Here is a 16,459-nt window from a genome sequence, read left to right as displayed (position 1 = left end):
TCCAAATAGGACATACTCTTCATGAAACATTTCTTCTTATAAACATCCAGCCCAAAATAGATTTTCTTCCTCCTATTTTTATCGAGTTCCAAATGCAGAACTAAAGATATTATTTCTCAGTATATCAGCTAGTGTTTTTTGCAGTCAAAGGACCCGAAAGAAAGAGATAAAAAAAAGATTTTTTATACCACAATATTCAAAAGGTGAAGTTAAAAGAGAGAGAGAGTTGAATACAACTACAAAATGTTTAAGTCCCTCCTTGAATTCTGGGAAATTCTTGGGCCCTACCCAGAGTAAATAAGAAAGAAATGCTTGTACTTTGGTTGCATTGTACTTGGTGACAGAGTCAACGAAGCACCACCCATCGTGTACCCATTATACACATGTGAGGAAAAAGATAACTGAACAATAAACCAAGCATACCAGACTATACAATAAAAGGGACTAAGTGCACCATGAGAGAGTATATATTTACAAGCCCATTAGAAATAAAGAGAAGTGTATAATGGGAAGTGAAAACGGTATTTTTCTGTTTATCAAGAAGCATTATTTCCTTGATGGTTTGTAAAGTAAGCAAAGTATGAACACATTTTGGGGAAGGTGATTCTTCAGTTCAGATGACAAGTTATTATATCCTGACTTTTCTGGATTTGGTCCCAGATAACACAGTTTAGGACTATGCTACAAGCACACTTTCAATAATAGTTTTGTAGAAAAAAGACTATTAAAACTGAAACAAGAACAAATAGAAACTCTGACAGACTGTATAATAAATTTAATCAGTAATTAAACCCACCCCACAAAAAATCTCAAGGAATCAATGGGTTCTTCCAAACTTTTAAAGAAAAAAAATGACACCACTCATATATAAATTCTTCTAGAATATAGAAGAAGAGGAAATATTCTCTAACTTCCTCTATGAAGCAAACAAAATACCAAAATCTGACAAGGACATTATCAAAAAGGAAAACTTATAAGCCAAATAGCCAAATTCTCTCATAACAAGACCAAGTTAAGTTTATTCCTGATTTCAAGGATAGTTTAACATTTGAAACATCAATAATAACTTACAACACTTACAGAATGTAGGAGATTTCTATGATCATCTCACTACATGCAGGAAAATTATTTAACAAAATTCAATACCCATTCATATTTTTTTAAACTAATAGCAAACTAGGCATAGACTTAAGCTTCCATAATTCAATAAAGAATAATAAAATAACATTCAGCAAATTAAAACTGAAATATTGAAAGCTTCCCCACCAACATTGAAAGCAAGACAAAGAAGCCCCATATTACTAATTCAATGAATAAAATCCAATTTAGTTCTGTGTATACCAAAGAGAAATTAACTTTTAAAAATAACACCATTTGCAATACAATACCCAGCAATAAATCTGATGAAAAATGCTAAGATCTCTACATGTAAAACTACAATATGCTCCTGAAAGAAATTAAAGAATGTCTAAATGGAGATCAAGTGAGAATTTAGATCTAAAGAAGAAGAATTGAAATTGTGTAAATTAAGAGGAAGATTCTAATTTGTAAAAATGTTAATTCTGCAAGATTTTTCTATAGATTCAATACCGACGCTGAATGCAGAATAATTCTAGAATTTATATAGAAATGGGACAGGGAGACAAGAATAGCCAGCACAATTTTGAAGAATAAAAACAAAGATGGAAGACAAACTGCAGGTATCAAGACTTACAACTCTACAGAAATTAAAACAGAGATACAAAAAATAGTTTTAAATTATAGTACTGTATTATTTCCTTTTAATAAAATTTAGAAACAGAGAGAGAGAAAATCAGAATAGTGGTCATCTTTGGGTAACCTCAGAATTCCCAGGAAATTGTAAGGGTGCTAAAATAATATTCTGTTTTCTTGACCTGGACTCTGGTTATATTTTATGTTTGGTTTACGAAAATTCATCAAGATGTGCATTTATAATGTGTGCCCTTTTCAAGATGCATGTTGTGTATCAATTAAAATTTTATTAAAACAATTCAGAAAAAAATAATTACTCTTACATAACCAGCCATCACCATAAATCACTCTCACGCAGCTTACAGGTTTTCTGCAAACCTGTACCTCTTAATCAAAATGCCACTTTCCAGAGCTGGTGTTCTATGGTCATGTCATATTCACAATGCTGCAGGTGACTCCATGGTACAATCAGAATTTCTCTTGTTGAAATGGAGTTTTTTCTCCTGGCATTCTGGCCCCACTGGTACTTTCTTCGGCTTCTTCTCCACAGGCAATGATGAGGCTGTGGCTGACACCAGCAGGCGTGTGGGGGGAGCCATAGCAAGAAAGAGTGCCCTTAAAAGCAGATTAAATGATGCCGTTAAGCAACTACAAGCCACAGAAAGAGGTAAGGATCGGACAGAACTTAAGCCTCATCTGTTTGTTCACTGGTATTAGATAAACCTTTGAGGAAGAAGGAGGTGATTCTTTGCTTCTCAATCTTTTTATAAATAAATATTGTTTTCTGATGACAAAAGAAACTATGTTCATTACACACACACAAAAAGAAAATGCTAGAAAACTACACCACCTAAGGGTGACCATTAAATTTGAGAGAATTTTCCTCCAAGTGTGTGTGTGTGTGTGTGTGTGTGTGTGTGTGTGTGTTCATCGAATCATACTGCTTTTACGCACTGTTCGGTAACCTACTTTGTTATGAACATCCAAATATGGTTATTGGGTTTCTCTGGCCCCAACTGCACACAGCTGCCCTCTGTTACACGCCACATCATTTTTATAGTGAAGCAGGGAGGCCAGTGAGCGAAAGAGAGAAACAAGAGCGCTCATCTTGCCTAATCTGAGACTACAGTGGTGTTTTAGAAAGACGTGATTGGAAGCAGATGTGCCTTCCCAGCAGTGAGAGCTAAACAGGACCTCACGGTGTGGATGCCCTACCACAGGAACAAATCCAGCTGCAGGGCGCTAGCTCACCCCAGCCCTGCCGGAGGGTGTCATCCCCGGGCAGCCCCTCCCTGTGGTCAGCACCATCAGGGCTCTCACATGCTAGGCTCTAGGCTGTGTCACCCACATTATTTCACTTGGGAAGGTATCACCCTAACTAACCTTTTGGCTGCTGTGAACCCAAGGCTTGTCAAGGTTACGGAACTTGCTCCAAAAGGCACAGTTCCCAAAGAAGCAAACCCGGGGTTCAACGCTGCTTCCACCAGCGTTCAGAGCATATACAGTTGAATTAAACGTTTCTCCGCTTTTAAAAAACTGAAGCTACAACCTGTCCTGAGTGATTTTTCATTGTTTTTGTTACAGAAATAATACATGAGCATTTTAGGAAAATTAGAAAATAGAGATGAGAAGAAAGAATAAGGGAAGAAAAATATTTTATAATCTCATACCTAGGAAAAAGAGCATTTTGTTGTAAACATATTACTTTAAATATGTAGGTTTTTAATGAAGTTGAATTTCACTATATATTTTAAACTTGCTTTTCTTATTCAAAAATACCTTCTCTTATCAATTTACTTCTGTATTAGAGCATCATTTTTATGGCAAAAATTGTTCCACATAGAAGAAAGTGATATTTACAATCAATTTAAGACACAAACATGTTATGAGTTATCTCTCATATGAATTTTCTGTGACTTTCTCACCAGGTCTCTAACCTGAACAAATACTAATTACTTTTTCACTGACCTCTCACTAGAAAGTGTTTTCAATGCACTACATGATTTTAATGAGACTTTAGAGTCTTTCAAGCTCACTTAGTAATACTAATACTGCTTACAGTAGTCTGGTGCGCCTAACTTACATCATAATTAACATATGTTTAAATATCTTCGTTTGGCTTAAAAGCTCACCATTTAATAAGGTCTGTGTCACCCAGTGAATAAATGGATGTTAATGTTCCCAACAAGTGCCCTGCTTCTCTGCAAAGTGAGTGTCCTTGTGCTCTGTGTGAAGGTGACGCTCAGCAGCGCCTGGGTCAGTCCAAGCTGGCCACCGAGGAGGCCAACAGGACGACGATGGGAGTGCAGCAGGCCACCGCCCCGATGGCCGACCACCTCACCAACTGGTCACAGAACCTCCAAAAGTTTGACTCTTTCGCTTACAACACCGCAGTGGACTCTGCCAGAGATGCAGGTATCCCTTAGGAATGTCTCCATGTGCATCCAGTGGAGGAGCTGGCCATTGACCTCTGCACATATTTTAAGAAGCAGTTTTCTTCCTTTGGGTTTCAGATTGGAATACTGTAGAAGTTAGCTTACAAAAGGAGCAAAACTTTTGCTTAGTTCGTCTATCAACATGTGTGTGTACATATGAAATCTATATATTTCACATAAACACTAAATAGATTGGTTAGGAGTCATGACTATTTTCTATGTAAAATATGGTAGCATTTGTTTTTATCAATGTAAGCCTGATTCTTTCAGGAAGAAGGTCAATCACATGTTGGAGTAAATAATCTTCACGATCTTGCTTTTAGGAAAAACATTTACTAAACAGCATTGATTTTACTAAAGAGCATTACTTTATCCTTATCCCCCAAAATCAGGCTATTACCAACAAGTACTGAATATGGCCAAATATAGCTGAAGCTTCTCACCAAGAAGACAGTTTGTTGGCTAACTTGAACACAGATTTATAGCAATGAAAAGGAAATATTTAGATGCCTACCTCATTTATTTAGTTACACATAGATGTTAAAACCACATATTATTTGAGAAATTCTTTTTCCAGACTCATATTTCTTTTCTTTTTTTTCTTTTTTTATTTTATTGATTTTTTACAGAGAGGAAGGGAGAGGGATAGAGAGCTAGAAACATCAATGAGAGAGAAATATCAACCAGCTGCCTCCTGCACACCCCCTACCGGGGATGTGCCCGCAACCAATGTACATGTCCTTGACCGGAATCGAACCTGGGACCTTTCAGTCTGCAGGCCAACGCTCTATCCACCGAGCCAAACCGGTTTCGGCCAGACTCATATTTCTTAAAAGTGTTTTTATTGAGTTTTAGAGAGATAGGAAAGGAGAGAGATATAGAAATATCAATGAGAGAGAAACATCTATCGGCTGCCTCCTATATGGCCCCCAATGACAACCGAGCCCACAACCTGGGCAAGTCCTGACCAGGAATCGAACCAGTGACCTCTCGGTGCATGGGTCAATGCTCAACCACTTCTCTGAGTGCTCCCTTGTCTCCTGCATCTGCTGGGACTGCTGCAGCAGCAGTGTGACCTGTGGATGAGTGTCCTGGGAAGCAACCTCTCCACCTGCTTTTGCCCTGAATTTTTAAAGCTGTTATATCAGTAATATGAGAAATGCGAACACCCTGTGTGTGGTGTGTGGTGAAAAGAACATCTGCATATTTATTGTGGATCCTGCCCTTCAGACATGTGCTTTATAAGTCAGCTTGTTCTGCATACATTTATAAATCAGTATGTGCTGTAAATGTCACAAAAGAGAAATTAATTATGCCTTGTGCTTAACTATTCATTTTGCGGGATTAAAAATAATTTCTTATAGTTCTACCAGAAGTAATCATATGTTTGTTTCTTCACCTCATTCCTGAAGTGTAATCAATAATGAGATATTTACGCAAGTGATTAATTTTTATTAACTGCAGTAAGGAATCTGACAGAGGTTGTCCCTCAGCTCCTGGATCAGCTTCGCACAGTTGAGCAGAAGCGGCCTGCAAGCAACGTTTCCGCCAGCATCCAGAGGGTCCGAGAGCTCATTGCTCAGACCAGAAGTGTTGCCAGCAAGGTAAGCCATGAAAAGGCTCATCATTACTGATCACTGGGAGACAATGAGAACGTGAAGAGCAGCTCCCGGGTCCACAGTTCTCAGCTCCCTCTGTTCATCAGAATCACATGAAGAGCTTTGAAAACTAAACCCTTTCCTGGTCCCAAGCTCAGAGCAATAGATCAGGCTCTCGAGAGAAAGGGTTCAGCACCTGTGTTTTCCTAAAGCTTCCCAGGGATTCTAAGGCATAGCCACGACTTAAGACCACAAACTTAATCTAGTCAACATGGTTTATACAACAAAAGAAATCAAGTGAAGCCAACCACAATAAAAGACACAATTATTATTATTATTATTATTATTATTATTATTCATTTTAACAGTTGTTTTAGTGCAATTGCTATATGGAATAATCTTGCCGATCTATCCCTTCAGAGAATTTTCTGATACAACACAGAGGATTGTGTTGTACACAAAGCTTTTACTGACCCCTCCACAGGCTTAACTGAGGAATTACATACCAGCTAAACTGAATAATCTCAAAAAAGTCCCTATTCTGAGATGCTTATACAGAAGCAACACTGCAACTGGTATAACCAGCACTAGTGTTGGTAGGAATATAGCCTGACACAACAATTAACATTTGCAGTGTGGTGGAACAGGGCTTGTTCTTAGCCTTCTTTTTTTTTTTTTAATCTTTATTGTTGAAAGTATTACCTATGTCCCCTTTATCCCCCCCCACTGACCTCTTCTAGCCTGCCCCTGCCCCAGACCTCACCACCCTATTGTCTGTGTCCATGGGTTATTCATATCCTATATAATAAAAGCCTAATATGCAAATCGACTGAACTGTGGAACAACCAGTGGGACAACCAGTCACTATGATGTGCACTGACCACCAGGAGGTGGATGCTCAATGCAGGAGCTGCCCGAAGCCCGCAGGCCCTGACCCAGCAGTGGTTGGGGAGAGGGGGGAACGCGAGGCCAGTGAGCGGGCAGCACCAGGCCAGCCAAGGTGGGTACCAGCAGGGGCCCCCAATTGCCCCACCAGTCACCCCGCAGATCGGCCCTGATTGCCAGCCAGGCCTAGGGACCCTACCATGCACAAATTTCATGCATCGGGCCTCTAGTATGCATATAAGTTCTTTGGTTGATCTCTTCCCACCCACCCACCCTCCTCCACCTTCCCTCTGAGATTCTTTTTAATTTGTTCTTTATTGATTTATAGACCAGCAACATTTTTTACAACCAAATTATATTATGTTATTTTCTCAATTGAGAATTGGCCTGAACAGACTATTGGCCTGAATTACTTACAGGAAAAAAAGAGTTAGAATTCAATTATTTTGTAGTAGAGAGAGATAATGATTGTTAAATATACCCATCTTTTAAATGATATATGGTAATTGATTTCACACCACAAATTACCTTTTTAAGATACCATGGAGAACATTTCAAAAAAGGTTTATCATCAAGAAATGGCATTTCCAAAGCTAAGTTTTCTTTGAGTGGTTTCTGGTAGTTTTAATCATACAGAATAGAATTTGGGGGCCTTACAAACCTAAAACCATTTTCTAAAGAGAGTCTTGGCAATGACTCCGGAACCCACGTGGCTCCTCAAAGTGAGATCTTTCTGTGTAGATAAAACATCCTTCTCTGACTCTCAGTTTTTATGTTAATCCCACACACTGTTTGATGGTTTATTAACACGCACTGATGTTTAACCAGCTGACAACATAGGACAGCTGTACTGTAGGCACCTGGTAATATAATCTTGAGCTCACTCACCATCAGTATTTACCAAATCAATATTAATTAATTGATGTAAATACATCCAATCATTCAGAAATATTTGCATAAATGGCATGGATCTACACAGTCTATCTTCTTCTGAATACTTGAAAATTATCTCAAATCCATTTAGCATGTCATACTGGACATCTTACAAATGCATTTACTGAATTGTGCTTTGTTGTGATGCCTTTCTGCGAATCATTATAAGACACATATTAATGAATTCATTCTTAGAATTATTGTAATGATAGAGCCAGGCACTGGAATGCATTTTATAGTTATTGTCTTATTTCATTCTCACAGCAAACTTATTGTGCTCATTTTACAGATGAGGAAACTGAAGGTTAAGTGATTGTTTGAGTTACATGGCTAGTAAGCGGCAGAGCCAGGTTTCAAGACTCTGTTTCAGACTTCAAAGCTGGGTCGAGGCCCCTCCCAACTGTCCACATGCAGTCAAGGGTGTTGCTTACAGCCTCGCCCCACGCTCCTCTTTTGAAGACCCTGGGGAGAAATTCTTAACTGTCCTAGTACCCAGTGTTAGTTTTACTTCTCCTGACGAATTCATTGTTGTTAATCTTATAGGCCTTGTGAATTGTATAACTAAGTATCCCTTCGAGCTGCTTAGTTCACCTCAATCAAGTATGTAGTTCATTGTGGAATTCCTATGTATCCTCATTCTTAGACTTACTTCGTCACCATATTTTAAACTTAAACTATTATATTACAACTAGAGGCCCAGTGCATGATTGAATCATGCACGTGTAGGGTCTCCTACACGCTTTCGCTTTCGATCACAGGGGAGCTGGGTGCCTGTCTGCTGGTGCACCAGGCCTTTCAGAAGCCTCCGGCGCGGCGAAGGCTTCTGAAAGGCCTGGTGCCTGAGCAGACAGGCACCCAGCTCCCCTGCTTTTGATGGTCCGCGGTGGGACGTGAGCTCGCTGCCCCAGAGGCCCCTTCTGTGCCGCAGCACAGCCATGGCGCAGACGCTGAGCTCGAGCCGCCGCTGGTGACGCGAGCTCAGCGTCCCACTGGCCCAATCGGCTACCCCGGCCACCCCGAGTCCCGCCCCCCCGCGCCTCCTGGCCAATCGTGGGCATAGCGAAGGTATGGTCAATTTGCATATTTGTCTATTATTAGGTAGGATATGCCTTAAATCCTTTGTTCGAGGAGGTGAGGACATAAGCAAATGAAGCATGGAGGAGAGGAGAGCTCAGAGACCCCATCAGGAATGAGGGAGACCCACTGAGAACCATGCCCATTTCTGCAGCGTACTTTTAATGGGATGATTTTTGTAACTCCAGATCCAAGTCTCCATGATGTTTGATGGGCAGTCTGCAGTCGAAGTGCACCCTAAAGCCAGGATAGATGACTTAAGGACCTTCACGTCCCTGAGCCTGTACGTGAAACCTCCTGTGAAGCAGCCAGAACTGGCTGGGGTTGCAGATCAGTTTATCCTATATCTCGGAAGCAAAAACGTAAGAGCATGAGGTTTTATTTATATTTTTCATTTGTTGCGGGGTGTTTTTTTTTTCTTCTTATTTTTCAATGACAGTTTGCATTCAATATTATTTTGTATTAGTTTCAGGTGTACAGCACAGTGGTTAGATAATCATATACTTTACAAAGTGTTTCCTCCAACATTGCCAGTACCCACCTGGCACCATACACAGTTAGCACAACATTATTGACTATGCTAGTGTTCCCAATGCTTGACTTTACACCCTTGTGACTAGTTTGTAACTACCAATTTGTACTTCTTAAAAGGAGAGAACACTATTAAGAGGAAAAATTGGTGCTTTTCCTTTGCTTTACAACAAAGCTACCCTATCCCAACAACAAAATTCCCATTCTGATATCTCGAAAAGTATAGAGCATTTTAGTGCCAAGACTAAAATAGTGATTTAAAGGCGAGTGATTCCTTTTGTGTGGGATACCCCTGGGCTTGCTTTCTATCAGCCTCACACTGCTATCTCTGAGGACTCTGAATGTAGCATTTCGAAGACTTTCAGAATAAAGAGGCCTATTATGTTTGAAGATGTGTAGCAATTGGTATTGGCAGGCTGCATTATATCCCTGCTTAACTAAACAAGGCTAGCACACTCCCGGCAGCCATCAAATGTCCTTAAGCCTGCAGGTGCTTGCCTCCCTGTCCAGATGCACTTGGACAAGGCTGGGATGTGGGGAGTGGTGGGGACAGCAGACTGATGCAGCCCCAGGGAGGATGGAGAGGAAGAGATGTTGTGTAATCTATCAGGAACTTTGGTTATAAATCAGGACAGACATGCCAAGTATTGGAATTGCTTATTGTCCTTCAAAGAAATGAAAACAAAAGATGATATTCACTCATTTGTATTTTATTTAAGTGACTTATTGACATTTCAGGCCAAAAAAGAGTATATGGGTCTTGCAATCAAAAACGATAACCTGGTGTATGTCTATAATTTGGGAACTAAGGATGTAGAGATTCCCCTGGACTCCAAGCCTGTCAGTTCATGGCCTGCTTACTTCAGCATCGTCAAGATTGAAAGGTAAAGTGAATGCATGACACAGGACTGTGTGCACATTGTATAAGGCACACACACATCACTCACAGTCTTCCTGCGGAAGTTGTTAAGTAGCATTTTCTTTCCTCTATTCTTCCTCCTCTTTCTTCCATTATTCCTATACTCCTTTCCAAATACCTTATTGAAAAACAAGAGGTTAGAAAAATAGTCATCATTTTTAAAAAGCAATCTGATTATTAGATTTTTTTATCTGGTCTATCCATGAATTAATTCTGAGATGGAATGTCTTTTTTTTTTCCCCTTCCCATTGATTGCTGACATTATATAACTGCTTATGAGTGTGACACAATCAGATCACCAGTTCTGTGACAAGAAAACATTAACATTTTGACATTAAAAAATATGTATTTTCTATAAATTATCAGGCTAATAAAGAGTAAAAATTCTTTATCTCAACAGGGTAGGAAAACATGGAAAGGTGTTTTTAACAGTCCCAAGTCTCAGTAGTACCGCAGAGGAGAAGTTTATTAAAAAGGGGGAGTTTGCAGGGGATGACTCCTTGTTGGATCTGGACCCTGAGGATACTGTGTTTTATGTTGGTGGTGTGCCTTCAAACTTCAAGGTAAGCTCTCCAGTTATATTTTGGCTTATTGCGAATCTACAGTGATTGTTTTCAAAAATATATAAGACCTACAATGATTTGGGGATGGGATAGAAACCTTGATATTTTAAGAAAGAGCTTAGCTCAGTGGGTAGTAGATTTCTGAACCAGGATCTATAAATATGGTCTCTGCTACCCACATTTTCATAGTGTCAGATGCATTCAAGCTTTAGCTAACACTGGACTATCAATTCATTTCATTCTGACACATGAATAAGTAAATAATAGTATCCCCTCCTACTGTAGAAGTATCTGTACTTTCTGAGTTTGTATCTAGCCTTCAGGTTCACAGATGATAGTTTCAAAAATTTAGTTATCTCAACCAATATAAGTATAAAATAAAATATAAAGGGAGGGTGAGATCTAGTGGGGAGTGTGAGACACGATGAAAGACAAATAAAGGAAAGGACCAAGAAGATAGTTGATCTAGGATTCGTTTCCAGAACTGTTATTTACTAGTTATAGGCACATTATTGAGCCTCAGAATTACTTCCTCTTTCTATGAGAACAGAAATAATTACTTCACAGACTGGTGTAAGGATTGACTTGGGTCATGAATTCACTGTCCAGTGGGTAACAGGCACATAGTATATGCTCAATAAATCCCACCCTCTCTGCTAAGATATGTACAACAGAAAAATCATGATGGATCTAAATGATCTGGCATGGAGTAGACAGAAACTCAGGGCTGGAAAGGTATCTATACCAATGGACAGATCTCCTGGACTTGCTGTTTGTTTCATTGTCTGTCCTGTGTGGCCCAGGTGAAATGTGATCCTGGGACAATTAACTTTGCTTTGTCTGTTGCACAGCTTCCTGCCAGCTTAAACCTGCCTGGCTTCCTTGGCTGCCTGGAATTGGCCACTTTGAATAATGATGTGATCAGCTTGTACAACTTTAAGCACATATATAATATGGATACCTCCAAATCAGTGCCCTGTGCCAGGTAAGAAAGTGTTAAGAGTGCGAAGGCTTTGCTAGCCATGAAAGAGCAGCAGGGAGACACATGTGGGTCAATATTCAGGTTCCCAGTCTTTTCTTGGGGGAAACCAGTTTGGAAACTGATAATAGTCATGCCTGCAAAACACTTTTTAGGTTTTCTCTGCCATAGATGAATATGCACAATTATAAAAACTGATACACAACTTGTTTGCAGCTTTGATTTCGGATTCCAGAGACTGAGATTTCACTAGAGACTTCTGTTGTCTTAGCACAAAGGTTAGAGAAGAAATCCATTAAAAACAATTCATTTAACTTACCAACAAATGCCTCTGTACGTCACCCAGGCAGACATCACAACTTCATTTAAGTGCTGGAAGGTCCAAGGAAGATGTTATGAGATGGGTTAAAAGGGCCTCACTTGAGAAGCATATCATTGTAATGTTTATATGATCCTTGCGTTTTATTTCAGAGATAAACTGGCCTTTACTCAGAGTCGGGCTGCCAGCTATTTCTTTGATGGCTCAAGTTATGCCGTGGTGAGGGATATCACCAGGAGAGGGAAATTTGGTCAGGTGACTCGTTTTGACATAGAAGTTCGAACACCAGCTGACAATGGACTTGTGCTCCTGATGGTCAATGGAGTGAGTAAAAACAAAAGTCCTACATTTTCTTTATTTCCTTTACTTTCTGCTATGCATATTTCTAGGAACCTTCCAAGGTTGTGTCATGCCATCAAACTGGTTTTAGTTTAGAAATCAAACCTGGATTATTTCCTTCAGTGAAGTGATGTCAGCAATAAGTAAAGCAGCCCTAAATGCGTTTCTCTGCACTACACTTTTGGATGTATATTAAATATATCCTCTTTAATATACTGAAGGAATTTTGAAGAAAATCAGTGCCAAGAATTAGGAAAACTGTGTATCTATGGAAATTTAACACTGACTTTTTAAATCATATGCCCTAATCAGTAAAAAAAAAAAAAAAAAAAAAAACACTTTGCATGTCTACTATATATGTATGTGTATATCCTATCTAATAAAGAGGGGAATATGCAAATTGCCATCATACCATCACAAAGGTGGCGGCGCCCATAGCCACAAGATGGTGGCGCCCAGTCCCCTCAGCCCCTCCAGAGTCCCCCAGTCCTTTCAGCCCTGCCGGGGGAGGAGAGGCAGCAGGCGGATGGTGCGGCCAGACCTGCCCTCACCCTCCCAGCCACCCAGGGCCAGCCCAAGGTGCAGGCAAGCCTCGTATGGCAGCTGCCCAGCCAACGCCTGAGGCACAGGCAAGCCTCAGATGGCAGCTGCTCAGCCACCCAGGGCTGCCTGAGGCTCAGGTAACCCGGGCCAGCTAAGGCTTGCGCTGCCGGCAGTGGCAGCAACAGAGGTGTGATGGGGGCATCGCCTTCCCCTGATCGCCAGGTTACCTTCCACCCCTGAGGGCTCCCGGACCGTGAGAGGGGGCATGCCAGGCTGAGGGACCGCCCCTCCCGTGCATGAATTTTCATGCATCAGGCCTCTAGTATACATATAAACATTTCTTTATTTATTATTGATTTGCATATGCCATATATGGATATAATACTTAAAACTGGGAATAAAAGACAATTTATATAAAGATAGTATTGAATAAAAATAAATGTTATTTTAAAATAAAGATAAAATTAGTTTTATTTGTTAATGATACAAAAATTATTGTTAATATCAGTGTTAAAACAATGTAATTAAATATGCTTAAGTATTGTTGAAAGTCTCATTAAACTCTTTGTGAAAGAATGATTCAAAAGTCTTGTCCTAAGCCCAGTTTATTTCAATATTAAGTTTTATTGGACAAGATAAAATAAATAAAACTGTAAGAAGTGTATCGTTGGCTTTGTTTACTATATCATGATACCATTTTATAATCTCATTCACCAGTGGGTAAAAGTTGTCTTTGAAATTTGTCTGTACATTTCCAGCTTTCTTGATGTCAGTCTTACAAGCTGATCAGATAATGTCATTTTGTACACTTCGTGTTTAAGACCATTGGAAATCTTCATTTGAAAGATTTTAAAACAGATTAGAAATTTCTTTCCAGAAGTATTTTAATAGTGCAGATATGAGAGTTTTTATAGGAAGTATACATTCATTCTGCTCAACAAGTTCACTTAACAATAGAAAAATTTCCAAACCCTTTTTTTTAAAAACCATAAATCCAGTGCTTCAAAATAATGAAGAAATTGACTTCTTTTTTAATATCCATATTTGTTGATAATTATTTAAGGGTTTTTTTTACATACTTTGGAATTAATTTTCAATATCACCAATGTTCCTCTAAAATGAAATGCAATCACATGTATTGGCTTTTTATTGTTTTCAAATTTGCCTACAGAAAAGGCAGTTGAATACACATGGCCTATAACACTCTGTTTTTTAAAATTTTTAAAGGTCAATAAGCTGAACATAAAATTTCATTAATTCATAGGTTAAATTAAAAAACAACAGAAGATAGTTGTTTTAAATTGTATATAAATATTAACATTTTGGAATGCTAATATAAAACATGACTGACGATGTGGATGTACTTGTAATTTTTAAGAACTTCATGAGACATCCTTACTCTTCAAACAACTTCAGTAATAAAGAATACAGTGTTATATTTCTCAAATTCAGCTAAATCTGCGCTTTTATAAGAGCAGATGCTCACATCTTATACATCCTTCTCTCTGCAGAGTATGTTTTTTAGCCTTGAAATGCGCAATGGTTACCTGCATGTGTTCTATGACTTTGGATTTAGCAACGGCCCTGTGCATCTTGAAGACACTTTGAAGAAAGCTCAAATTAATGATGCAAAATACCATGAGGTACAAATCTTTGCAATTTGGGTAGTTTTTCCTGTTTGATTTGATTTTGTTTGAACTTATATCTATTGGTCTAATCCAATTGTCAACCTAGATAGGTAGAAAAGTAATTAAACTAAAAACCTTCACAGCTAAAGACTGGCTGAAGGGTTCTCATCTACTTAACTCCAGGATAACATTTGCTTTAAAAAATGGCTTTTTTGGTCAGATTGGCCTTACTAAGAAAGAGTCACTGAAAGATTCATTTTAGTTGCTTCATTAATCCAAAGGCTCCAATTATACTCAGATCGTGATCACAGTGACACTCCGATAGAATCCTTCTAGAGAAAATGCCAGGTGTAATATACAGCCATTAGTTTACTTATCCTTTGAGCCCCAGTAAATGTAAAAAGAATAGATATAAGTAAATAGAGGATCTCCTTTTAAATCACATACCCAGAACTTAGAAAATACTAACACAGATTCCACATAAAGAGAACCCACAAAGAATGCTCTTTAGTCTTGAAATAGATGTTCAGCAGACTGATAACATGCTTCATCTATTTTTATTAAAAGTGACTTTAAATCTACAATTTAATAGAATGTAAAAAAGGCACAATATCTTTGAAGCTGAAGCGAAATACAGAGAGTAAGAGGCTATATTTATCTTTTCAGTTAAAATTCCATAGCCTTCATGAGGATGGTTTTAAAAAAAAGATTATTTTAACTATTTCTCTGTATAGCATTTTCACAGATTTATTAAGGCTTCTCACTACGTTACCAAAAAATAACACCTGGTAACATGCAGGCTAGGGTCCAGAAAGCACCTGTTTCCTAAATCTCCTCAAAGGGGCCACATAAACAAATTGGTCTCGTGACAGATTTTTCCTGGGCTAGCCCCTTCTCCACAAGGAAATCCTCCAGGAAATGTGAACTTCTGCATTTATCAGTAAGAGCTTTCATGTCTGTGAGTAAGAAAGGAAAATATATTCCCCATTTTGTGAACAAGCGTAAGAACATGGAAGTTCAATTGTTTTAACCAGAATAACTACAATATACTGTCATCTTCCAAAAGTTGATTGTTAAACAGTGACCAAGATTTACTACTTATTATTTCTCCCAGATTTCAATCATTTACCACAATGATAAGAAAATGATTTTGGTAGTTAACAGACGACATGTCAAGAGCATGGACAATGAAAAGATGAAAATACCTTTTACAGACATATACATTGGAGGGGCTCCCCCAGAAATCTTACAATCCAGGTAAGTTTTCTTTGTTAAGTGGTTATTTGTTCCTAACAATGTGTTGGGCTGAGTATGCAACACCCAGGAATAGATCTAGTAAAATGTTTAAGCTCCACCCTTGCTACTTCTACAGGTGCACAGGCACACGCACACACGTTTATGCACCTTTGGACCCCCTGCAGCCAGTCCTCATGACCCCCTTAAATTAGTATCTACTAGATGTGATCTACAGGTTTCTTTAATTATGTCCTGATACTCTTGTTTTAGTGTTAATTTAAATTTATTTGAATTCTCAAATAGCATCTGAGGGTAAACATTTTAAGTTTGCCCTAGCTGGTTTGGCTCAGTGGATAGAGCATTGGCCTGCAGACTAAATTGTCCCGGGTTCAATTCCAGTCAAGGGCACATGCCTGGGTTGCAGGCTCCACCCCCAGTAGGGGGTGTGCAGGAGGCAGCCAATCAATGATTCTCTCTCATCATTGATGTTTCTATCTCTCTCTTCCGCTCCCTTCCTCTCTGAAATCAATTTTAAAAAATTTTAAGCTTATCTAAGGGTTTGTGAATTATGTATAATGAAGCTATTCTAATATTAAAATATTCACTGTCTCTTAATGATCAATTCATAGCATCAGAGACCTTTAGACTGAGAGACATATTTTAGTCCAGTGGTTCTCAACCCTGGTTCTCAAATAACCTAGGTAGCTTTTATAAACACCATTGTCCATGACCGCTCTCCAGAAATTCTGAATGCTCTGAGATAA

General features: G+C 38.9%; 1 protein-coding gene across 1 annotated transcript in view; it reads left to right on the top strand.

Annotated features, from left to right (window-relative positions):
* The window catches only part of LAMA4 (laminin subunit alpha 4), a 145,608-nt gene that overhangs the window by 101,986 nt on the left and 27,163 nt on the right, over positions 1-16,459 (top strand). Inside the window, exons 17-26 of the mRNA XM_008160047.3 lie at positions 2,264-2,380; positions 3,949-4,128; positions 5,613-5,752; positions 8,827-9,000; positions 9,908-10,053; positions 10,489-10,651; positions 11,503-11,636; positions 12,102-12,273; positions 14,343-14,474; positions 15,574-15,716. Coding sequence (XP_008158269.2) covers positions 2,264-2,380; positions 3,949-4,128; positions 5,613-5,752; positions 8,827-9,000; positions 9,908-10,053; positions 10,489-10,651; positions 11,503-11,636; positions 12,102-12,273; positions 14,343-14,474; positions 15,574-15,716 — 1,501 coding nt within the window. The remainder of the gene's footprint in view (positions 1-2,263; positions 2,381-3,948; positions 4,129-5,612; positions 5,753-8,826; positions 9,001-9,907; positions 10,054-10,488; positions 10,652-11,502; positions 11,637-12,101; positions 12,274-14,342; positions 14,475-15,573; positions 15,717-16,459) is intronic.

The sequence above is a fragment of the Eptesicus fuscus genome, chromosome 10, assembly GCF_027574615.1.
Source record: "Eptesicus fuscus isolate TK198812 chromosome 10, DD_ASM_mEF_20220401, whole genome shotgun sequence".
NCBI lineage: Eukaryota > Metazoa > Chordata > Mammalia > Chiroptera > Vespertilionidae > Eptesicus > Eptesicus fuscus.
This window is presented reverse-complemented; position numbering and strand designations above follow the sequence as displayed.